The sequence below is a fragment of the Vigna unguiculata genome, unplaced genomic scaffold (genome assembly GCF_004118075.2).
Source record: "Vigna unguiculata cultivar IT97K-499-35 unplaced genomic scaffold, ASM411807v1 contig_41, whole genome shotgun sequence".
NCBI classification, from domain to species: domain Eukaryota; kingdom Viridiplantae; phylum Streptophyta; class Magnoliopsida; order Fabales; family Fabaceae; genus Vigna; species Vigna unguiculata.
In genome coordinates this window covers 11,219-37,012 of record NW_021011121.1, presented here as the reverse complement: position 1 = coordinate 37,012, position 25,794 = coordinate 11,219, and the positions used below count along the sequence as shown (strand labels likewise).

Sequence of the window (25,794 nt, the reverse complement as noted above, 5' to 3'; positions counted from 1 at the left end):
TATTGCACATCAATAATAATTTTTCAGAACTGAGATTTTTGTAATAAAAAATATTCTTACACAATTAATATATATATATATATATATATATATATATATATATATATATATATATATATATACACCTTGTATACTATAAGATAATTTGTATTTTTGATGTCATGAAAGTTACACCTATCGAGACTTTTTTATAATATTTCTTTTAAAGTTGTGTTGCTAAAGTTGTACATTAAATATACATAAATATAACCATATTTTTATTATGTAGTCATTATAAATGATATATTCTTAGGACAATGATATTATGACTCTTATCTTTTGACTCTCATTCTTTACTCCCCGACATGACTTACTGTGGGTCATTGATCAATGTACCACTATCTTTTCCTTTGAAAGAATCAATGTCCCACATTAAGTCACATCAGAGAGTAAAGGATGAGAGTACAAAATGGCAGTCAAACAATAATTTTCTATATTTTTAGGTATTAGATTTCAAATTACAATTTTTAGTGTTTACAAATCACAAAATTCAAAACATAACCTTTTTATACATAATTTGTATCTCAATTCAATTACCATGCCACTAAGTGTTTAGGTGAGATAATTGATTCCTATGTTCTTAGTTAACAATGGATAATAATGGAAGATATACACAAAAGATTAACATGGTTCAATTAAAGTATTAACACACTTTAATCTACATCCACGAAAACAATTCACCATGAAACAAATATTACAACTCAAAGCTTCCCTCTTACTTAACTAACATTTTTTTCTATCATTACAACTATTACAACTAATAGGGAAGTCATGTTAATACTACTTCACAACTAAGCTCAAAGTGTCAAGTAGGTGAACTCTCATATGAAAAATGAAAGAAGTTATCATTAAATGTAGAATAAATAGTCTAAACCACCAAATGCTCTAAAGATAGACACATTGAAGACTTACAAACTGATCAAGAAAAAAGATTTTGAAATATCATACAGTTTAAGAACCTTAACAATATTTTTATTAAGCCAATCTTCATGTTTACAAAAATATTTGGAATGTATTTGGAATCAAAGAAACAATTTCATTTTCAAGAATGCAATAATTGATGGTGACAAAGTGTTCACTTGAATCTAACTCAAAACATGGTCATCAATAGTGTATAAAAATCCTATTACAAATGTTTCATACTTTTATTGGTGTTTGTGTCCAACCATGTGTCTATAAATTATGTCTGTTTGGTAAATTAGCTTTTTTGGTTAGGTTGTTAGAAGGCTCTTTTCTCATCCCTATATTAGTAGACTAATATGTTAACTGATGGGGTGGGGACAGGACTACATTGTTCTTTGTTACAATGGATTTAAAGTGAAATACTACCTATATATTGTGCTTGTGTTTCTGAAGATCATTTTGGAATTAGTATGGTGGAACCTACCAAGGTAGTAGGAAAATTTTTGTAGAGACAGGTTGTTTTGGCTTTTTTTGGTTTTAGAACAAATATTGTTGCGAAGTCTTTTTGCTGATGATTTCTATAGGAACCAAAATGGTAATAAAATTGGTATATGAGGTTTCTATCTGATCTCTCCTATTTTTTTTTTCTTTTGTTATATTAATGTAATTTTGTGAGCAACCAATATGGGAAGACATTGCTCTTAGAGGTAGATTTTTTCTTTTTACTTCCTTCCTTGTATTTTTTTTTTGTATATGGGTTGGGAAAACCCTATTGCTCCTTTTAATATATTTTTTTTTGCTGAAAAAAATATTGATGTTTAAAAATATTATAATTCAAAATATAAATTCTCGAATACATAATTCATATCTTCATTCAACTCTCATACCACCAAGTGTTTGGGTTAGGTAGTTCTTATTATCTTATGAGTAAAAAACTTGATTTCCACTTTACAATATTTTACTTCTATTTCATTTCTTTTATATGATTTTCTTCTTTGATAAACATCTTATCCTAGTACGATGTATGCCATCCATTTTTCCTTTTCTCCTCCTTTCAACAATTACATTAAGTGTACCACCTATATCTTTATTTGAATCACTTTTGTTTACATTTTTGTGTGCCTAATTTTGTAAGTTAGAGTTCTATCCATTGCAAGCGTCTACACAAATAGTTAAACATGTGTAGTATTAAGTTAATCCACCTTCTTTTGAAAGGAAAAAACATTAATCTTTATTTCGCAATTGCTTGGTAGAGTGATTGTTTGGTTAATTTACCCACCTTCCATATTTATTCATCATCCTCCACTTTCTAAAATTCTTGATCCTTATCCATCTCAACACCTTCTCCCACTATTTTCTTTTTCTTTTTCTTCTCTCACGTGTAAATCATATAATGTAAATTACTCAGTTTTCACTAGTGATTTAGAAACATAAAGCAGTTAAGCAAAGTATAACATCTTTATCATACATCAAGAGAACGTGAAAAATAAATAATAAACAAAAATTTATAATGATATATTTCTATAAGAACATGGTACAAATAGTTTAATGAGCGTGAATCAATTTTTGAATATTGTAAGGAAGACATAATTGAGTTCCACTAAAACACTCATTTGCATGTATTTTATTTGTAGCTTCAGTTGGGTGAGCAAAGTCAAAAAAATAATATTCATTCCGGTTTGCACAAGGCTTCCCTCCTTGGACACACGAGTCAAAAATATTTTTGAACCCTGAAAGTATAATAAAAAACAAGTATCAGTTATGATCATAGAGGAATGCAAAAAACTCGCGAACTTCTTGAGTCATTTTTTTTCAAGAGATTAATGTTAGACGTTTACCAAATTTTTCAGGGGAATTTCTTATTTTCTGGGCGAAGTTGTAATTATCCAAATTAACGAATAATGAATGTGGGAGTTGGGTTTGCAGCTCTTGTAGCTTCCCAGGAAGTTTATCTGAGTAGGGTTTCACCTTTTGATTCATATCTTCATTGCATTTTTGGGAATATGGTGTCCTTATACTAACTGTTGGTGTGCATCCAATTTGACCAATTCTACTTACCACAAACTTTCGAGCTCCAAGGTCATAAATTCTCTAGGGAAAAATAAAAAATGAAGGAAACACATTTTTCATATTCTTTGAGAAAAAAATAAATAGTTATGATATGTAAAATACTTATTTCAAAGCTGACATTAAAATATAACAATTACTAAATGTGAGAAATCAAAGTATAATTCTAAACATTTATTAAAAGATTACCTTGATACGTGAAGTCAGTTGCTCAAGTAGGTAATCTGCATATTTTTCTGGATTTAATTTGTTATTGGTTTCATTTGGGTACTTGAAATAATTCAACATGTAATCATTAGATCCAATTGATAAGAGGTATATGGAATTGGCTAAGTAATGCCTTAGTTTTGTTTTGCTATGTATGCTTCTTGGAAGATCGTTGTCCACACTTAAGGTGAAGTATTCAATTTGTTTATCTAAAGATAAACAATCCCCCTTCATCACAAAATAAAAATATCATGAGAAATAAATTGAAAGGGAAATTTTTATTCATCGGTTAAATATATTTTTTATCCTTGAAACCATTTTTAAAAATTATATTTCTTTATAAAATAAATATATATCTATTTTGTTCATGTATTTTATGAAAGTTATGTAAAAAATATTTCCAATAAACAACACTTAAATTGTTTATCATATGATAAATGGAGTTCCACAGTGGACTACAATATAACTTCCATGTATCCTTTGCTGGAAGGATTTTACATAGCTTTCATTAAACATAGAGATGACATATACAACTTTTAAGGCCGAAACATATCTTTTTAAAAATATTTTGAAGACAAAAAAATATATTGAATCCTTTTATTTTTTATTTTGAATCTTACTGATCTGGTTGAATTCAATATTCCACATGAGCCTGATGCATAGTTAAGTCCAGTGACTACTTCATGTCTTTGAGACTTGGGCACACCCAAGTATGGAGGCGGCATTGGCAAACCCAATCTAATGGCTACAAAAGACAATACATGCATAAAATTCATGGTAATATTATTTTTCATGTTTACATGGAAACACAAAACCTCAAATAAATAGAGACAAAGACAATGTTCCAAAAGAAAGGTGGAAAAGTTACCAATAATATCAGCAATTGTTTTGCCATTGCTAAACCTTCCTGTGGAACAATTATTGAAGTCAATCCCATAGGGAAATTTATTTGCCTTGGCAAGTGTCTTGAGATTGTTGTTGTTTCCGGCGTCTACGGTTGAATCACCGAAAACGTAAAGAGCTGGAACAATCTTCTTTCTAGAATGCGAGGCATCAGCCAAGAATGTAAATTGCTGGATTATGAGTATGGAAATAACCCAGAGCTTTCTTAAGCTTATTTCCATTTTGTTTTCTTTTGGAGTAATTCAAGAATCCAAATAATTTCTTAAATAATAGTTTATATGGTAAGCATTACTATTTGATAATGAAAAGTACAACTCAAATGTGTGTAGTTATCTCTCAGCATGCTTCATTGTCTAACTCTTGTTTTGTGCCCTAAATAGATTTTTTGTTATTCTTTTTCAAATTTGGTAAAGGCTAGCCAATTCTTCTTTAATTTTCCTTTTTCATCTCTCTTCAGTTCCATCCCTCTCTTTTTTTCTTAATTTTAAAAGTTATATTTCTCATTTTTCTTTTGTATAAATATATCTCCTATTAGTTAGAAGGTAGCTAGATATAGAATAATTCGATTCAATCAAATACATCTATAGTGTTTTTTTCATTTTAAAATTTGTCCATTTTAAATTATTGTTTTATCTAATAACAATTAATATTAAGTGAAATATGTCTTTAGTTAATCATTATTTTCTTAAATTTATTTTTCTCCTAATATTTTTCTATGCACCTTTTTTTTAAATAAAAACTAACTTTTTATATATATTTTTTATCAGCAGACAAAACTGTATTTACAAATTAAGTACTTGGGGTACCAAATCCTTATACGTGATATTTACAATAGGTATTATAATAGTATGTCCTTTAATTACATTTCCATATCAATTCTACAATGAGTATAATATATTTCAAACAATTTGGATACAAGTGAGAAATTTATGTTTTAGTTATTTTGCTAAACAATATGCCTAATATGCTTTAAATATTGTATATAATTTATATTACAAAAGACTAGTCAACTTTGTACTATGTCAAAGAGTGCATTATAATCTCCATAAGATTATCCCAAAATTTCACAAGACAACACTTATGCAACACATATTAAAGTATTTTATTCATTTGCTTTCCTACATTTGGGGGTACTTTATGGTGTACAATTTTCTTAGTTTTTGTATGGTGTTCTCCACAATACATTAAGTTACTCAGCATAAGATTTTTTATAATTGAAATTATCATGTTTTTCTTATGTTTATTTTTTATTTGTTATTGGTATTTTTGTTATTATATTTTTAAATAATTAAGGGTCTATTAAATAATTTTAGAGAAGATAAGTAATTTATTTTTTTATTAGATAATTAAGATTTTATTAGATAATTTTATAAAAGATAAGTATTTTATCTTTTATTAGATAATTAAGGTTTTATTTAATAAATTGGAATATATAAGTATTTGATTTATATTGTAGATAAGTGGAAATTACAGAGATTTAAGAAGTTATCAATATAATCAATTATCAATAGAGTTGGTTACTTCAATTACAAATTTAAGTACAAATTCCAAGCTCAGTCAGGTTTTGAAAGTTCTTAAATAGAAGGCTCAACGGAGTTAAAAATAAACCACTCTTTTTGGGGACCTCCCCTTTTGGGAGAGAGGGAGAGAGAGAGAGGAAACTTGATCTTTTGGAGGTAGAGGCACCTTCTAAAGGCTAGAAGCGTTCATCATTATTTTCTTTTTCTAGTGTTCAAAATGTATACCTTTATTCATGGGATTGGACGTAATGTATCTTAACTCTTTGTGATTTATGTTAATTAACATTTTTTTTCATTATTCTTGTGTTATATTACCATTCTTAACTACATGAATTGAATGTTTGCATATTTATGGGTATCTAATCATTGGACACGATGTTAAAACCTAGAATAAACAACTAACTGATTATGCATCAAGACATAGAGTACATCATTGGTCATTCCTAAGATTCGAATTTAAAGCTAAATGCAAAATTTTAATAAGAAAAGGTCTAAGACATTATGATTTTTACTATTAAGTTTAGACTTGTTTCTAACACATTAGGACTTGTTAGATAGTGGTGGGAATGCTAGAGTAGGATTTAGATGTATATTATTTAGTGTTTTTACAATGAATTAGATCATGAAACCCAACCCTGGTGAAGTCTCTACCATATATTTTAATTTCATAAATTTAATTTGCTTTCTATAATTTTGAATAATTTTATAAACAAAAAATTAATATTTTTCATTACTTTATAGTTATTGGCCTTAATTAGTAAATAAACATATTTTTTTCTAAATAACATGACTCTCTTGGGAAAACGATATCTCGACTTATCCACTTTATTATATGTACGATTTGGTACACTTGTCAATTTTTGTAACAAGTTTTGGACACCATTCTCGGGGATTAGCGTTTTGTTTAGTCAAGCGTGTTTTATTTCACAAGTTTGACTTAAATTGTTTATATATTTATCTTTCTATTTTTATGTATAATTTAATTTTTATATAAATTAATTGTTACTATTAATTTGTACCTTCTAATGTTCCCTTGTTTTGTATAGGTGTGCGAGAGAAATAACATACCAAAAGCACCAACCAAGCCTAATAATTAAGGGCGTCAAGCTAAAAGACTTTAAGTAAGCGCTTATTGTCAGACAACCCGGTGTTTTCTAAGTTTTTAAGTTTTTTTCTAAGTTTTTTTTATTTAAATTTTATTTTTCTTTATTATTTTCTTGTTTGGTAGTATTTTAATTTGTGTCTGGAAATGCTTAATTATTAAATTGTTTCTGAACTTGTTCTAATCATGTCTTCAAATTTTATGAATTGAATGTTTGGATGGTCAAATGAGTTTCAACTATCCATATTTTAAAAACTATAGCCATAACTATCAACATTTTCTATCGTATTGCTTAAAACAAATAAACAACATTTTTGTTGTGCTCTCTACGTTTAAGGCACATAAAACTCTCGATACAACAACAATAAAAAATTGTAGCTTATATGAAAGATGTGCTAAAAAGGTTAAAAAAATGAAAAAGAAACTTTAGAAAAAGGTTTTCATAAAGATAATGATTTTTATAAAATATCTATTTATAATTGAACTTTTTATGAATAAAATAATCAAGTTCATCTTTAGAACCACCTTTACTTTTAAACTATTTCTTAAGTCCTTATAATATATATATATATATATATATATATATATATATATATATATATATATATATATATATATATATATAAAGACATGTAGAGTTACTATTGGTTTTTGAATGGATCCATTTATTTACTTTAGAAGTTAAGCGTATGTCAGTTTAAGCTAATTGTTTAAATCAGTTGATTTGCAACTATGGATTTATAATTACATTCATGTTCCTTTTCAAAAAAAATACACTAACGTAAAAGCACATATTTATAAAAATAGTTTAAAATTGTATCCCCTCGCTACATAGAAGATTTAGGTGGATGAAAGTACACTTTACAATTTTATCCGTGTGCCATTTTCCTATATTAATACCATTATAACTTTATTTACCATATATAATTAATACTATTGTAATAATACAATATCTTTATAAATTATTATATATTATTATTATTACTAATTATTGTTATTATTTATTTAATAATAATAATAATGTATATAATATAATAATAATTTATAATATATATATAACAATTGATAATAATAAATATTTATTATAGGTAATAATTAATAATAATAAAAATATTATTAAAATTTAATATTTTTAACTTATTTAAAAATTCTTTAATTTTATTTTTATTAGATGGGTAGTTAGCTAATTTTCAAATTTTATCTATTGTAATTTTTTTATCTATCACATCATTCAAATCATTCACTAACTCTCACAAAATTCATCTTCAAATTTACTTACTTTACCTTCTAAATTCACCTAAAAAAACACACATATTCATCCACTCAAATCTATCCAAATTCATCCTCACACTCTTCCTCAAATCCATCCATTCAAAAGAACACAACCTAAAAGAAGAAAGAGAAGATATGCTATTTAAATTTTATTATGTGATTTTGGGTGGAAAGGGTAGGAAAGAAAAAAGGAGTGAAAGGGGGAGAGGGCCCCCTTGACTGAGGCGGGAAGAAAAGATGATTTTGTGCCATGTATGAGACTTTTACCCATTTACCCCTTATACATATGTTGACATAATAATTCTCATAATTAATGTGCTTGTGAGCATAAACGTGGGAGAAACATTGGGTATACCTTAACACATAATTGATTATGGATGATAACATAATCGATTATGTAATGAGACATACTTAACATGATTAATGTTTGTTTTATAAAACAAAAATGTATTCTATTTGATTTGATTTTGGTTAAGGCCAAAAACATAGTGTGTTCTTGATTTTGCACTTGTGGTTTTATTTATATAAAACATAATTATATGAACATATTTATCACTCTATTTACAAAGCTTTTTAAATATAGCGTGAACTTATGCCTCAAATGATAACATCATATATTATCATATATTAGTGTTTTCACCTTTAAGCAACTTAAATTTAATACCATATATATATATATATATATATATATATATATATATATATATATATATATATATATATTTATATTTATATTTATTTTAAAAACTAACCTTAATATATATCTTATAACATTTTAGTCAATAATTAAATTAAACATTTAATTATTTTTTCTCATTTATACTTATCACAAAAATCATATCACATAGATAACTTTCACTCACTTTTCATTCATTTTTCCTATATCCAAACAATCTTTTCCCCCCTTCCTTCCTTTCTTTGCCTCTCAACCCACCCCATCCAAAGATATATGTAAAGAATAGACAAGGTAAAAATATCTTTTTGGTCCTAATTTTCATTTTGTGCTCAAATAGGTCCTATTTTTTGTCAATTTGATTCAATTAGGTCCTAATTGGGTAACACCGTTTAAAATGGTAATGTTTCACTATATAGTTGGCATTTATGTGCTACATGTTTCATTAGTAATCCTACGTGGCACTGTTTTGTGTTTAGTGAGATGTTTAATCTCATGTTTAAACATATTTTCTCTTAAAATAAATGAAAAGGAGGAAAATTAAAAAAATAAATAAAAACAACACAGGCAGATTAAACCAAAAACACGGGTTGGGGTCTTAGTTAGAAAATTGGGGATTTAGGTTTGTTCGAATTTGGGCAAAAGTAAGAAAACTTCAGATCGCGATTGGGTGTGCCATTACTATTGGGATCATCAGTGATTCATCAAGAGAGGTTAGGTTTACAAATTTTTATGTCCTATTTGCGAATGCGTTTTTCTTATTTGCGGTTGCATTTATGTTATTTTCGATTGAGCTTGTGATTGTGTGATTGTGCTTTTGTGGTGTTATTCTATGTTATTGTATGTCATTCTCCTTTCCCTTGGTGTGTCCCACTCCTTTTCCCTAATTTAGTGATAGTCTTTATAAGTGGATTGGGGTTGTGTGCGTGCTTTGTCGATTTTATTTCTTTCAAAGTTGTGGTCCCTATGTGTTTTTTATGTGATATTGAATGTGTTAGTGGACCTTTCTTTACATTTTTTTTTCATATATGCCAGATAGGTCTATGACGTATTTGAATAGTGGTGTTATATCTTTGATGAAAGTTTTGAAGTTGTGGTCCACCATGGTGGAATTTTTAAACAACATGGCCTAGTTAATTACATTGGTGGGGAAACCATTGTTTGGGCCTATGACCCAGACATGTGGAGTTATTTTGAGGTCATAGGGGAAATAAGGGAAATGGGCTATGTTAATGTTAAGGAATTATGGTATGCAATTGAGAATGCCATGTACATGTTGGTTGATGACAAAGGTGCAATAAACATGATGCATGTTGCCAAACACTATGGTCAAGTTCACATGTTTTTTGTGCATGGTATTTCTGAAGCAAAAGTGGTGGAAAATGATTTAGAAGATAAACTGGGTTATTAGTGTGGGATGACTTAGAGAGTAGAGAGAGCAGTCATATCAATGATAATGACAAGAAGGTTCAAGATAAGGTGGACAAGATTAATTAGGAGGTTCAAGAGGAGGTTAATGAGGAGGTTCAAGATGATAGGCATGAATCTGAGGTTGAGGTTGAGGTTGGTTTTGGTTACTTTGAGGTTGAAGTGCAAATGGGGGTGATGCTTTAAGTGAATGTGAGGTGCAATCTCACGTGAGGAATCATTTGCCTCAAGTTAACAAAACTGATGTGAAGGGTGACGAAGGAGTTCAAGATGAGGTTCAGCATAAGGCGAGCGATGAAGTACATCAATAAGAAAATTTGCCTGATCCAAATTCTGTTAAGGGATGTGAAAGATCACCAGAAGTAGATGTTGAGGGACTTGTTGATGTCCAAATTAGTTTGCACAATGGTGATCAAAATTTGTTTGAAAGGAGTGTGGAGGTGCAATGTCAGTTGCATAATGAGCAAGATTCTGAGCAAGAGGAACTGTCTAAGAAAGAGGAAGAAAGCGAGGAAGGGGAAGATGGTGAGGATGAGGAAGATCGAAGTTATGAAGCTTCTGATAGGGAGACAACAGGACAGAGGAGTTGGTTAGCCTTGAGGAAAGTGGTGATGAAGGTTGTGGTGATGACATTTCAGGTGATGAAGGGGGCAACTATGGTCCATTTGGGACATTTTTCATGCCAAAATCCATGGCTGACTATAAGTGGGACGTAGGCACAAATTTCATAGATAAGGAACACTTGAAACAAGCTATAACTACTTATGCAGTTCATTCTGGTAGAAATATTAGATGGGTTAAAAATGATAAACAAAGAGTGAGAGTGAAATGTATGGGGGCACAAGGAAAATGTGAATGGTCCGCATAGGCTGCATATTTCCCTTTACGCAAGGCATGGAAGTTAAGGAAAATGGTTGATAGGCATATTTGATTTAGGGAGTTCAAACTGAAGATTATGAGCGCAAAATGGCTTAGTAAGAAGGTGTGTGAGAGAAGGGGTTGAGGAAGTGGAATACAAGTATCTCAATGGCTATGGCTCGTAGGGCAAAGTCCTTAGCTTTAGACCAAGTGGAAGGGTCATTTAAAGAACAATTTCGAAGAATACATGACTATGCATATGAAATTCTGAGATGTGTAAGACCTGTGAAATTTAATTAATTAAATAAATAATTAATTAATAAATGCGGGTAGTGGGAGCCTTTATGGCATTTAATATTGATTGATGTGACGTGGAAAAAGTATTAGCTCAAATGGTTGAGAGTACTTAATTATGTGAGAGGTTTTAGGTTCAAGTCCTATGCATGCTATTTATGTGCTATTTAATTTATTATTATTTTAAATATGTGCTGGATCATGATGAGTGATAATATAATCATAGAATTATATAAATTATCATGAAATATGAATTGGTTGAATGGTTATGCATTGATTTGACATTTGGCATGGTATGGGTTTGAACCTCGGTGAATCCAAATTAAACTTTCTTTTTGTCAAAATTTCCTTTGGCATGAAGGTGAAAGGGCAAGGAAACCCTAGCAGCCAAGGGGGTTGGAAAACCATCATAGAACTGCCTATGAATGACAATTAAACTCAAGTTTAATGGTATTTTCGTTTTATACCATTTACCTCTCATTAAGACCACAATTAGTGACCAATTAAGAGAAAGAAAGAGTGGTTTAGGGACTATTATTGTTGCATAGCCATAGGTATACGAAAATTGAGAGTGTAAGGTGAGGATTGAGGGAAGCAAGGAGCTGCATTGAGATAGAGTCAAGGGTACATCATTGTGATCAAGAGGGAACTCACAACGAGTCCAAAAATAATCTAAGGAAACCAGGTTAGGGGAGCTAGACTACACTAATTTTACATGTTTTTATTAAATGCATGAACTGTATGATAAATTGTATGCATAATTCCTGCCTATTTCATATGATTTTCATGTTTATGGAGTTTTCCAGAAATCGCCTGGCGGGTGATGAACCATCGCCAGGCGACTCATCTTTTTATGGGCATTTTGGGGTTCCAGAGATGGAACCGCCTGGCGGCACGAGCTTGCCCGCTAGGCGACGCATGACAGACCAACCGAGTTGCTAGGTTTTGCTTGAACTGCCTGGCGGTGATGAACACCCGTCAGGCGATGCGAACCAAATTTTGGTTCGATTTTGGTGTTCTGAGTGTTGTGGGATGACTCTAATTGGAGGGAAAGCCAATTTTAATGGTTAAGGGGTGATAGGATGTCAAACTTCATTGAAATTCATTTAATTGATGGCTAAATTGGATGAAACAGTAGGAATATTATCTTAGGGTTAATGAATTGGAAATTTCTATAGTGGCAGCAATCTAAGGAAAATGTGAATAAATTCGTGAATGGGAAGTGTTAGGGACGAACCATAATCCTAATTACTGGGATCGTATCCTATGGAGTCTTAAATGGATGGAAATCAGAGTTGTTGTGAAAGGGGTAAGGTACGCAGGTGCAGGAACCACTTGGGGGCGGCACCCAATTGGCTGCCACGTGCCATACCAGAGCTGTGTGGTGTTCTGATTCACGAAAAACGCTATTTTTCTTATTTTCGCAGAATAGGAACCGCCTAGCACTTGGTTTGTACCGCCAGGCGCCAGGCTCCTTATTTTTGGCGCTAGGCACCACTGTTTTTCTAATTCGTGCAGTTTTCGTAAAACTGCATTTCTCGGTTCGTTAACCGTCTGATTTAGGTGAAATTTTGACAGGTGGTCCATCACATGTGGTGCTTCACTTCAAACGGTGGATATTTGATTTGGTGGTCAGTAGCTAAAGATATACGTTACTCAATATTGCTGATTTTGGAGTCTTTAAAATGCATGAATAACCTCTTGATAATTCTTAGTAACTTCTAACGAAGCATGATTGGGTTGTGTGGTAAGTCTCTATCAATTTGAATGTTCCTTTGGGTTAGTCACATGTGGAGAATTGGTTATTGGTGAAGGCATGTGTGTCAATATTAATTGCATTGATGCATATGATATATGGTGATACTTGTGAACGCGTATAATGAAGCCATCTAAGTTGAGATTATGCATGTGAGACATGTTGATTTCTGGAAGCCTCTATTCCTTATTGAGGATATGCTTATTTATAAAAGTAGGATTAATTTTTACCTTGTTATGGGTGCTTAAAAATAAATATTGCGTAAGTACTGGTGTAGTGCCTGGCAGTGGTGTTTAACCGCCAGGCGATAGCTACAAAACCACTAGAGTATTCAAGTGTGTGGCGTGCGCTTGGCGGTAAGGGTTGTCCCGTCAGGCGATACTTATTGAAACAGTAGCATTAAAGGCGCTTGGCGTGTGGTGGCACGTATCCCCCGATACGCGGTCTAGACGCGACAATGCTTGGCGGTACGTGTTCCCTGCCAGGCGATTCTACTGCAACAGTATTGATGTTTCACTCTGGACGTGCGTGATCTACAAGGCTATAATGATGCTTCGAAGGTGGGTTGTTGGTGTTCCTTGAGTTGAGCTCGGAACGTATCCCTTGAGTTGAGCTCGGGATAAGGGTTAAACACGTGGCATTCCTCGAGTTGAGTTCGAAATGGCATCCCTCGAGTTGAGCTCGGGATGGCGGATGAACACGAGGAACCTTTGAGTTGAGCTCAGGTTGGCGAGTGTTGCCGATGTGAGTGTGTTGGTTGTGGCCAGTTCAGATGGGTCCAGATAGATTACCCTCCTTAGTAGTTGGCTGATGAGTTTGGTAGTTTTGGGACGTTGCAAACTATGTTCGTATTTGGGAACTCCACCTAGCGTTATGGTGTATGATCCGTAGCATGGTTTCCCGTATGTGCTCTATCGGTTGTGGCCGATAGGTATGGCAACAAGACATCTTGAGGTACTCACTAGAAGACGTAGAACACGATTAACATGGTAGCGGTCAAGTGGCTTGAAATTAAAGGAGGGAATTCCTTTGGTATATTTGTATTGACATATAAATGCTTTATTTATATGATTGATGTTTTTATGATTAGCTCACCCTATCTGTGTATGTTTGGCGATGATCGTGTGCGCGGTACACGTGAGAAAATGATGTTGCATGTGGATCTGGCGAGGCATTGAGCCAAAGCGAGGCTAGACTGGGATAAAGAGTTTTCTCAAAGTTTTATTGTTTTATGATTTGGAATAATTTTGTAAACACTTTGCGATACTTATGATTTAATCAAGTTTATGATTTGGATTTAGTTTATTTGACTATGTAATGAAGTTTTAAATTTTCTCGCGTTTTGGGAAATGAGATTTAATAAATGACGTTGACGTATTATTTCTATTTTATTTTATTTAAAACCGTAATATCCGGATGGGATGTTACAAGATGCAATCCTGGTAGCATAGTGAAAGTGAAAGTGGATGATATGCAAGGCAAATCAGTATTTAGTATGTTTTACACATGTTTCAAGGCATGCAAAGATGCTTTTGTGGTTTGTTGCCCCTTTAGTACTGATTTGCTAATAATTTTCCTTTGTAAACATGGTTTGTTGCATGCGATCCAAGAATTATTACCTAGTGCAGAGCAACGATTTTGTATGAGACATTTGTACTCCAATTTCAGAAAACGGTTTGTTGGTCAAAACTTGAAGAACTTAATGTGGAAGGCAACAACTATGACACACCCTATGGCATGGGAAAGGGTAATGAGAGATATAAAAAAAGAGAATGAGGATTCTTTCAAGTATCTTAATTCTATACCACCTAGGTTTGTATTAATATCACATTTGTTTATAATGTTATATATCAAAATTGGCTAATCCTAATTAATCTCTATGAATACGCAGATTTTGGTCCAGATCAAGATTCATAAGGAATGCAGTGAATGACACGGTAGTAAACAACATGACAAAGACATTTAATAGTGTCCTTGTCGATGCTAGAAGCAAGCATGTTCTCTGAATGTTGGAAGATATACGAATATACATGATGAAGAGGTGGCAATCTAAAAGAGAGAAGGTAAAAAAAATCGAAGGGTTGATTTGTGCTAAAATAAAAGCAAACTTCAGGAAGAATCCAAAAAAACTAGATATTGGATCCGAAGGTATGAATTATTTATATTGACTTTTTTATTATATCATTTATTTAAAATTATAATGTGCTTATGTATGTATATGAATGATTATGTAGTTGTGCAGGGAGGGAAAGTATTTGAAGTTGCACACCTTTCAGTGGTAGGGGACAAGTTTGTTGTCAACTTGGACACCCAAGATTGCAGCTGCAAAAAGTGGATGATAATTGGCATCCCATGCTGCCATCAGGTTTTTGAACTTGAATGCAGAATTATGAAGAGATGTACAACTTCATTATCTTCCCTATCAATGGACAACACTTGTGGCCCAATACTGTGTTAGGACTCCAGCAAGTGTATCAGGTCGCACAAGTAGTAACTGGTAAGACCGAGATACGCTTCCCAAGAGACTTGTGTATACTAAAATAATTGTGTAATTAATGACTAATTTAAAGTAAAGAATGAATTCATATTTTGAGTTTCATGTAAGAAATTAAATTTTGCATTAATGATTAAAATTGAACTTTGGAAGTTAGAGGCACTTAGTGAATGGAAGAGATTAGAAATGATATGAATTGATATTGCCGAAGTTAGAATTCACCAACTATGCTTTCATGCAACTACAATTTTACATCCTCTACATTAATATGCTAATGTCAACCCACAAATTTACTCAAACCCTAATTCCTTAATGGATTGAGCCTAAATTTCCTTATTAAAAGTCAATTCCCTGAACTCCTAATAAGTAAGTTTGCTTTATACACTAGGGTTTAAGACAACCAATGGGTCAAGCCCCATTCCTAGGTACAAGCTCCATTGAGTCAAGGTTTCAAAAGATATTTCCACACCCAATGAACCAAATATCATGCAATGGATGGCCAAATTAATGCAAGCATTAAGTGAAGAAACAAAAAGACTAGCATTCAATGAAAGAGGCATTTCTATATTCAAAGCATTGCAATTACATAAAAGTGCAGTGGTTACATCTAATCGCAACAAAAATAGGTTTAACTCTCCCTTGTTATGGAGATCTGAAGCTTACAAATGGAAGAGAAAGAGATACAAAGAGGAAGAAGGAGTCATTCCCACAAGCCCTAGCACACCTCCTATCTCTCCAAAACGAGTTTGCTCGCGCCTCCCACTACCAAAGATGATTTCCCCTCGAGAATCCAGAAGAAATTGGTTTAATTTTGCCACATCAGCATAGGTGTCGCTTAGCGTCGTCCCCGCACCGCTCAACTTCCAAAAAATGCGAGCTTATCAACGCTCAACACTGGCTTCTAGCGCTCACAGCCCAAAAATGCGAACCAAATGGGGCTGAGCGCTAGCACTGAGAGTCCAAAAATGTGAATCAATTGGCGCTCAACGTTAAAAAATGCGAGAAGAATGGTGCTCAGCCTTGATTTCTGGCGCTCAACCTTGAACTGCTATGTTCATGTCTTCAATTTTGGCTTTTTTTTTTCTTCTCTGGTCGAAAACTTCTTTGGCTTCAGACAAAAGCTTCCTATCATTAAATTGGTCACAAAAATGGAGATTTGTGCTATAATTAGATTTATATACCTTATATTGTATTTATTCACAAAAGTAAAGTACAAGTGAGGATTAAGTGGGTAAAAAGCTCAATAGGAGTTGATTTTGTTAGCAAAAGATAGCCAAGATAATGGTAAAAATCTACATTATCACACTATTTTCCCAGATGTCATGCTTCCACGTAAAAGGACTATGCATGGGAGACCCAAGAAAAAGAGAAGGTTGGAACAATGGGAGCTAAAGGAAGATGACACTCAATTAAGAAAAGGTGGGGATAGAAAAAGATATAGAGTTTGTTGTGAACTGGGGCACAATAGAAAACATTGCCCACAAGTGCCTCCACATGTGCAGTCTTCACAACCAACTGATGCTCCTCTGTAAGACCCGTGAAAATTAATTAATTAAATAATTAATTAATTAATAAATGCGGGCAGGAAGAGCCTTTATGGAATTAAATATTGTTTGATGTGACGTGGAAAAGTACTAGCTGTTGAGAGTACTTGATTGTGTGAGAGGACTTGGGTTTGAGTCCTATGTATGCATGTTGTGTGTTATTTGATTTATTAGTATTTTTAATAATATAATTGTGACTAGTGAGTGATATTATAATCATAGGATTATAATAGTTATCACCAAATATGAATTGGCATAATGGTTGTGTGTTGGCCTTATGAATGGAGGGTCACGGGTTCAAACCTTGATGGACATTAGGTAGACTTTATTTTTGCTAAATTTAGTTTGGAGTGAATGTGAAAAGGTAGAGGGAACCCTAGCAGCAGGGGCATAAAATTGGGTTGTGAGTGGGGAGTTTGGGTGCACAAAAGGTGAATTGGAAGGAGGCTTGAGGAGAAGCATTCTTTCCTCCCAATTTTTGATCAATAATTCCAGGTTAGGGGAGCTGTCCATTTTTGCATAAAAATTATGGTTGTGGTTCTGGGTTTGTTTTATTCTCATATTGATTCTATATGGTATGAGTTCCATATTATAGGCACTGTGATTGAGAATTGTGGAATTGATAATGTGCATTTGTGGTAATGGAATATGAAGTGAATGAGGGTTTTGGTATGGAATTGGGTAGAGATGATTCAATCTCGAGTTGGGGTAATATGAATGAATGAAATAACATGTTTGATGTTTGCTAGCCATTGTTTTATGCTAGGTAATGATTGAATGCTGTTTTGGTATGATTTTGGACTGGTTTGGCATTGTTTTGGGTGAATTGTATGCGTGAACAGAGAGGGAACTCTGCAAGTCTCGCCCAGGCGAGTCCATCTCGTCTAAGCGAGAGTTGCAGAACCTTGTTTCTGGTGCTGATTCATGCTTCTCGCTTGGGCGACTTGTTTTGGGGTTGAGCGACTGATGCTCTCGCTTAGGCGAAAAAGGCTCCCCTAAGCGAGGTTGCGATGAAGCTTGCACGTGTTGAGTGCGACTTCTCATCCAAGCGAGGGATTTTTGAGATGTTGAGCGACTGATACTCTTGCTTAGGCGAGAATGGCTCGCCTAAGCAAGGTCTCGATGAGGCATTGGTACTGTTTATGTTGAATTCTCGTTTAGGCGAGAAGTTTTGAGTAGTTGAGCGAATGGAGTCTCGCTCAAGCGAGTGGGGTTCGCCTAAGCGAGATAAGAGGATGTAGTCATTGTTTCATGCTCGCTCAGGCGAGTTGGGCTAGCTCAAGCGAGGTTGATGGACTAGCCTAGGCGTAGACCCTTGGCTTAGGCGAGAATGTTGTGAACCTATGCTTGTGTGTGCACTGTTTTGAGCTATTTTGGTTGACGTTCCTTAAGTTGTGGGAAGTATTTACATGTTCTGGGGTGTTTAGGCTTGAAGGACTAAGTCCATAGGATTTTGGGATGTGCTTGGATTGAGTCGCGAACGAGGAGTTCGTGATGGGTGGACCATATGCGGAACGTGAACAGTTTAGTTCACCGGAGGTACCCTTGTTGGGATGAATGAGCGAGGGAGTTCATTTCATGCTCAACTTGGGAATGCTTTGAGCAAGGGAGTTCATAGTAGGAAAGGCGAGTATGTGTGTCCGGGTCCGAGCGAGGAGTTCGGATGAACGAGTGTGAGAGTCCGTGAAGCAGGACTACAAGCGGAATAGGCTTGTAGGTTGGACCACGAGCGAGGAGGGTCGTGGAAGCACATGAAATCCCAAAATTAGAGTACATGCATGAACTCGTATTGGTTATGAGTGGGGGAAAGTGGGTGATGTTGTAAATAAATATATATAATTTTGAATTGACTGGGGGTTTATTCATATTTATTTATGTGTATGTGCATAGCTCACCCTATCTGTGTGTGTATGGCGATGATCGTGTAATTTGTTATCCGGTAGCAGATGATGTTTCAGATGATGTGTATGTACTTTCATGGTTGTTACTTTGTAAGATGGATCAGTTAGGATTAGCCATTTTGGATCATTTGGATCATAAACTATTTCATTTTGTAAGTTGGATCAGGATTATGGTGAACTTGAACAACTTGTTTCATTTGAAATGTTAACTAAGTTACTTCTCAATTATAATTTTATTATTATTAATTTTACTATTCACAACATTTTACTATTTACAATGTGATCTGGTCTTAATAAATCAGACCTTGGATTTTATCTCTTTTCGGAACATTATTAAACATGACAAATTTATCTAGTATAAGACAGAATTCAACATAATTTTAAAATTTTGGGACCTAATTGAACATAACTAACAAAAGTAAGGACCTAGTTGAACATAACTAATAAAAGTAAGGACCTGATTGAACATAAATAACTGAATTCATTGATAATTTTGGAAAGGTTCTTACATTGTTAGCTTCACAATTACAACACTTTTCTGTCAATTTTTCAGCATCAGGGACCACATCACCACGTTTATCAACCCAACAATACAAACCACTCTTGCTAATACAATGAACCATTTTTTAAGAGCCCTAACTACATTCTCGAGATGTTGTATCTTCATGTTTTGGTTGATGATAATAGCATCTTTTTCTTCATCAATATCTTCATACCACCATTTGAAAAATTACACCAAACACCAGCTTCACTCTCGCGCTGTTATTGAACAGAAAAACATCACAACGAAAAAAATTATTAAGAGATTCATCACATCTGACATACCTAGAAGAATAGCAATTAAATCAATCTTACCTTGTAGTTAGCACAGCACCAGAACTTTCTACCCACATTTTTCGGAGTTCTTGCTGTCCTGAGAACTACAACTTCTCCACAATCACAAATGGGTGTTAACCCCAAAACCATGCGCCCCCAACCTTCAGACGAGGGAAAACTACGCTGCACACAGTTATTAGAGTATAAAGAAGAAGATTGGGTCCGAGACATAGCTGCATTCAAGCTTAACGTTCCAAACACGAGGAAGGTCAAACACGAGAAAGAACATGGCACGTACGATTTTTATAAACCTTAAGAACAAACACAAACTTTTTAAACATTCTATTTTTTTTAATTTTCCTTATTTTCATTTATTTGAAAAAAATTTGTTTAAACATGTCATTAAACATAAAACATTGCCACATAGGATTACTAATGGAACACGTAGCACAAAAATGCCAACTGTACAGTGAAACGTTACCAATTTAAATGACGTTACTCAATTAGGACCTAATTGAATCGAATTCACAAAAATTATGACTTATTTGAGCACAAAATGAAAATTGGGACCAAAAAGGTATTTTAACTAATAAATAAGGAGTAATACCACTTGTTTTCTAAAAATTAGATAGTATGGTTTTAAGATTACCAAACTTCTAAAAAAATGGTTCAGCCATGATTGTAGTTCTCTTAATTATTATAATGTGTGAATTTAGTACAAGAAATATCTAATATTTTAATCTTGTAAATTTTATCTTTCCAAATATCACAAATGTTTAAATATGTTTTCCTCTAATCAATTATTGAATTTTATTTTTTAACCTTAACCAGTGTTGCTGATAAAGTTTAATTTTCATTTTTTTGTTTAAAAAATAGTTTGAATAACCTTTTAAACCGGAATGAAGTCAGTTAGATAACTTTTGGCATAAAAAAGTAAAATATTTTTTTTCTATCAGATGTTGATTTCATAGTTTCACATTTTGTGATTATTTGTAAAATAGTTGCACTATTACAAACGTGTACAATATTAATGCCTGAAAATTATTAGTAAAATTAATTTTATATTGCACATCAATAATAATTTTTCAGAACTGAGATTTTTGTAATAAAAAATATTCTTACACAATTAATATATATATATATATATATATATATATATATATATATATATATATATATATATATATATATATATATATATATATATATATATATATACACCTTGTATACTATAAGATAATTTGTATTTTTGATGTCATGAAAGTTACACCTATCGAGACTTTTTTATAATATTTCTTTTAAAGTTGTGTTGCTAAAGTTGTACATTAAATATACATAAATATAACCATATTTTTATTATGTAGTCATTATAAATGATATATTCTTAGGACAATGATATTATGACTCTTATCTTTTGACTCTCATTCTTTACTCCCCAACATGACTTACTGTGGGTCATTGATCAATGTACCACTATCTTTTCCTTTGAAAGAATCAATGTCCCACATTAAGTCACATCAGAGAGTAAAGGATGAGAGTAAAAAATGGCAGTCAAACAATAATTTTCCATATTTTTAGGTATTAGATTTCAAATTACAATTTTTAGTGTTTACAAATCACAAAATTCAAAACATAACCTTTTTATACATAATTTGTATCTCAATTCAATTACCATGCCACTAAGTGTTTAGGTGAGATAATTGATTCCTATGTTCTTAGTTAACAATGGATAATAATGGAAGATATACACAAAAGATTAACATGGTTCAATTAAAGTATTAACACACTTTAATCTACATCCACGAAAACAATTCACCATGAAACAAATATTACAACTCAAAGCTTCCTTCTTACTTAACTAACATTTTTTTCTATCATTACAACTATTACAACTAATAGGGAAGTCATGTTAATACTACTTCACAACTAAGCTCAAAGTGTCAAGTAGGTGAACTCTCATATGAAAAATGAAAGAAGTTATCATTAAATGTAGAATAAATAGTCTAAACCACCAAATGCTCTAAAGATAGACACATTGAAGACTTACAAACTGATCAAGAAAAAAGATTTTGAAATATCATACAGTTTAAGAACCTTAACAATATTTTTATTAAGCCAATCTTCATGTTTACAAAAATATTTGGAATGTATTTGGAATCAAAGAAACAATTTCATTTTCAAGAATGCAATAATTGATGGTGACAAAGTGTTCACTTGAATCTAACTCAAAACTTGGTCATCAATAGTGTATAAAAATCCTATTACAAATGTTTCATACTTTTATTGGTGTTTGTGTCCAACCATGTGTCTATAACTTATGTCTGTTTGGTAAATTAGCTTTTTTGGTTAGGTTGTTAGAAGGCTCTTTTCTCATCCCTATATTAGTAGACTAATATGTTAACTGATGGGGTGGGGACAGGACTACATTGTTCTTTGTTACAATGGATTTAAAGTGAAATACTACCAATATATTGTGCTTGTGTTTCTGAAGATCATTTTGGAATTAGTATGGTAGGAACCTACCAAGGTAGTAGGAAAATTTTTGTAGAGACAGGTTGTTTTGGCTTTTCTTGGTTTTAGAACAAATATTGTTGCGAAGTCTTTTTGCTGATGATTTCTATAGGAACCAAAATGGTAATAAAATTGGTATATGAGGTTTCTATCTGATCTCTCCTATTTTTTTTTTCTTTTGTTATATTAATGTAATTTTGTGAGCAACCAATATGGGAAGACATTGCTCTTAGAGGTAGATTTTTTCTTTTTACTTCCTTCCTTGTATTTTTTTTTTGTATATGGGTTGGGAAAACCCTATTGCTCCTTTTAATATATTTTTTTTTGCTGAAAAAAATATTGATGTTTAAAAATATTATAATTCAAAATATAAATTCTCGAATACATAATTCATATCTTCATTCAACTCTCATACCACCAAGTGTTTGGGTTAGGTAGTTCTTATTATCTTATGAGTAAAAAACTTGATTTCCACTTTACAATATTTTACTTCTATTTCATTTCTTTTATATGATTTTCTTCTTTGATAAACATCTTATCCTAGTACGAATGTATGCCATCCATTTTTCCTTTTCTCCTCCTTTCAACAATTACATTAAGTGTACCACCTATATCTTTATTTGAATCACTTTTGTTTACATTTTTGTGTGCCTAATTTTGTAAAGTTAGAGTTCTATCCATTGCAAGCGTCTACACAAATAGTTAAACATGTGTAGTATTAAGTTAATCCACCTTCTTTTGAAAGGAAAAAACATTAATCTTTATTTCGCAATTGCTTGGTAGAGTGATTGTTTGGTTAATTTACCCACCTTCCATATTTATTCATCATCCTCCACTTTCTAAAATTCTTGATCCTTATCCATCTCAACACCTTCTCCCACTATTTTCTTTTTCTTTTTCTTCTCTCACGTGTAAATCATATAATGTAAATTACTCAGTTTTCACTAGTGATTTAGAAACATAAAGCAGTTAAGCAAAGTATAACATCTTTATCATACATCAAGAGAACGTGAAAAATAAATAATAAACAAAAATTTATAATGATATATTTCTATAAGAACATGGTACAAATAGTTTAATGAGCGTGAATCAATTTTTGAATATTGTAAGGAAGACATAATTGAGTTCCACTAAAACACTCATTTACATGTATTTTATTTGTAGCTTCAGTTGGGTGAGCAAAGTCAAAAAAATAATATTCATTCCGGTTTGCACAAGGCTTCCCTCCTTGGACACACAAGTCAAAAATATTTTTGAACCCTGAAAGTATAATAAAAAACAAGTATCAGTTATGATCATAGAGGAATGCAAAAAACTCGCGAACTTCTTGAGTCATTTTTTTTCAAGAGATTAATGTTAGACGTTTACCAAATTTTTCAGGGGAATTTCTTATTTTCTGGGCGAAGTTGTAATTATCCAAATTAACGAATAATGAATGTGGGAGTTGGGTTTGCAGCTCTTGTAGCTTCCCAGGAAGTTTATCTGAGTAGGGTTTCACCTTTTGATTCATATCTTCATTGCATTTTTGGGAATATGGTGTCCTTATACTAACTGTTGGTGTGCATCCAATTTGACCAATTCTACTTACCACAAACTTTCGAGCTCCAAGGTCATAAATTCTCTAGGGAAAAATAAAAAATGAAGGAAACACATTTTTCATATTCTTTGAGAAAAAAATAAATACTTATGATATGTAAAATACTTATTTCAAAGCTGACATTAAAATATAACAATTACTAAATGTGAGAAATCAAAGTATAATTCTAAACATTTATTAAAAGATTACCTTGATACGTGAAGTCAGTTGCTCAAGTAGGTAATCTGCATATTTTTCTGGATTTAATTTGTTATTGGTTTCATTTGGGTACTTGAAATAATTCAACATGTAATCATTAGATCCAATTGATAAGAGGTATATGGAATTGGCTAAGTAATGCCTTAGTTTTGTTTTGCTATGTATGCTTCTTGGAAGATCGTTGTCCACACTTAAGGTGAAGTATTCAATTTGTTTATCTAAAGATAAACAATCCCCCTTCATCACAAAATAAAAATATCATGAGAAATAAATTGAAAGGGAAATTTTTATTCATCGGTTAAATATATTTTTTATCCTTGAAACCATTTTTAAAAATTATATTTCTTTATAAAATAAATATATATCTATTTTGTTCATGTATTTTATGAAAGTTATGTAAAAAATATTTCCAATAAACAACACTTAAATTGTTTATCATATGATAAATGGAGTTCCACAGTGGACTACAATATAACTTCCATGTATCCTTTGCTGGAAGGATTTTACATAGCTTTCATTAAACATAGAGATGACATATACAACTTTTAAGGCCGAAACATATCTTTTTAAAAATATTTTGAAGACAAAAAAATATATTGAATCCTTTTATTTTTTATTTTGAATCTTACTGATCTGGTTGAATTCAATATTCCACATGAGCCTGATGCATAGTTAAGTCCAGTGACTACTTGATGTCTTTGAGACTTGGGCACACCCAAGTATGGAGGCGGCATTGGCAAACCCAATCTAATGGCTACAAAAGACAATACATGCATAAAATTCCTGGTAATATTATTTTTCATGTTTACATGGAAACACAAAACCTCAAATAAATAGAGACAAAGACAATGTTCCAAAAGAAAGGTGGAAAAGTTACCAATAATATCAGCAATTGTTTTGCCATTGCTAAACCTTCCTGTGGAACAATTATTGAAGTCAATCCCATAGGGAAATTTATTTGCCTTGGCAAGTGTCTTGAGATTGTTGTTGTTTCCGGCGTCTACGGTTGAATCACCGAAAACGTAAAGAGCTGGAACAATCTTCTTTCTAGAATGCGAGGCATCAGCCAAGAATGCAAATTGCTGGATTATGAGTATGGAAATAACCCAGAGCTTTCTTAAGCTTATTTCCATTTTGTTTTCTTTTGGAGTAATTCAAGAATCCAAATAATTTCTTAAATAATAGTTTATATGGTAAGCATTACTATTTGATAATGAAAAGTACAACTCAAATGTGTGTAGTTATCTCTCAGCATGCTTCATTGTCTAACTCTTGTTTTGTGCCCTAAATAGAATTTTTGTTATTCTTTTTCAAATTTGGTAAAGGCTAGCCAATTCTTCTTTAATTTTCCTTTTTCATCTCTCTTCAGTTCCATCCCTCTCTTTTTTTCTTAATTTTAAAAGTTATATTTCTCATTTTTCTTTTGTATAAATATATCTCCTATTAGTTAGAAGGTAGCTAGATATAGAATAATTCGATTCAATCAAATACATCTATAGTGTTTTTTTCATTTTAAAATTTGTCCATTTTAAATTATTGTTTTATCTAATAACAATTAATATTAAGTGAAATATGTCTTTAGTTAATCATTATTTTCTTAAATTTATTTTTCTCCTAATATTTTTCTATGCACCTTTTTTTTAAATAAAAACTAACTTTTTATATATATTTTTTATCAGCAAACAAAACTGTATTTACAAATTAAGTACTT

The 25,794-nt window shown here is 32.0% G+C and overlaps 2 protein-coding genes across 2 annotated transcripts; both read right to left on the bottom strand.

Annotated features, from left to right (window-relative positions):
- Positions 1 to 2,487: 2,487 nt before the first annotated feature.
- LOC114171910 (GDSL esterase/lipase At1g71691-like) lies at positions 2,488 to 4,340 on the bottom strand. The gene is made up of 5 exons (XM_028056687.1): positions 4,085 to 4,340; positions 3,837 to 3,961; positions 3,199 to 3,444; positions 2,781 to 3,033; positions 2,488 to 2,672 (listed from the first exon to the last, which is right to left on the bottom strand). The coding sequence occupies exons 1-5, from the start codon at positions 4,338 to 4,340 to the stop codon at positions 2,488 to 2,490; spliced, it is 1,065 nt and encodes a 354-aa protein (XP_027912488.1).
- A 19,023-nt stretch (positions 4,341 to 23,363) lies between these two features.
- On the bottom strand, positions 23,364 to 25,216 carry LOC114171909 (GDSL esterase/lipase At1g71691-like). The gene is made up of 5 exons (XM_028056686.1): positions 24,961 to 25,216; positions 24,713 to 24,837; positions 24,075 to 24,320; positions 23,657 to 23,909; positions 23,364 to 23,548 (listed from the first exon to the last, which is right to left on the bottom strand). Exons 1-5 carry the CDS (start codon positions 25,214 to 25,216, stop codon positions 23,364 to 23,366), a joined length of 1,065 nt encoding a protein of 354 aa, XP_027912487.1.
- Between the last annotated feature and the right edge of the window lie 578 nt (positions 25,217 to 25,794).

Bases quoted from the DNA above. Each gene is read 5' to 3' on its own strand.
- LOC114171910 (XM_028056687.1), bottom strand. From the start codon at position 4,340: ATGGAAATAAGCTTAAGAAAGCTCTGGGTTATTTCCATACTCATAATC. The intron at 3,962-4,084 runs GTAACTTTTCCA...TGTCTTTTGTAG, and splicing joins AACAATTGCTGATATTATTG to CCATTAGATTGGGTTTGCCA. The intron at 2,673-2,780 runs GTAAACGTCTAA...TTATACTTTCAG, and splicing joins AAATTCCCCTGAAAAATTTG to GGTTCAAAAATATTTTTGAC.
- LOC114171909 (XM_028056686.1), bottom strand. From the start codon at position 25,216: ATGGAAATAAGCTTAAGAAAGCTCTGGGTTATTTCCATACTCATAATC. The intron at 24,838-24,960 runs GTAACTTTTCCA...TGTCTTTTGTAG, and splicing joins AACAATTGCTGATATTATTG to CCATTAGATTGGGTTTGCCA. The intron at 23,549-23,656 runs GTAAACGTCTAA...TTATACTTTCAG, and splicing joins AAATTCCCCTGAAAAATTTG to GGTTCAAAAATATTTTTGAC.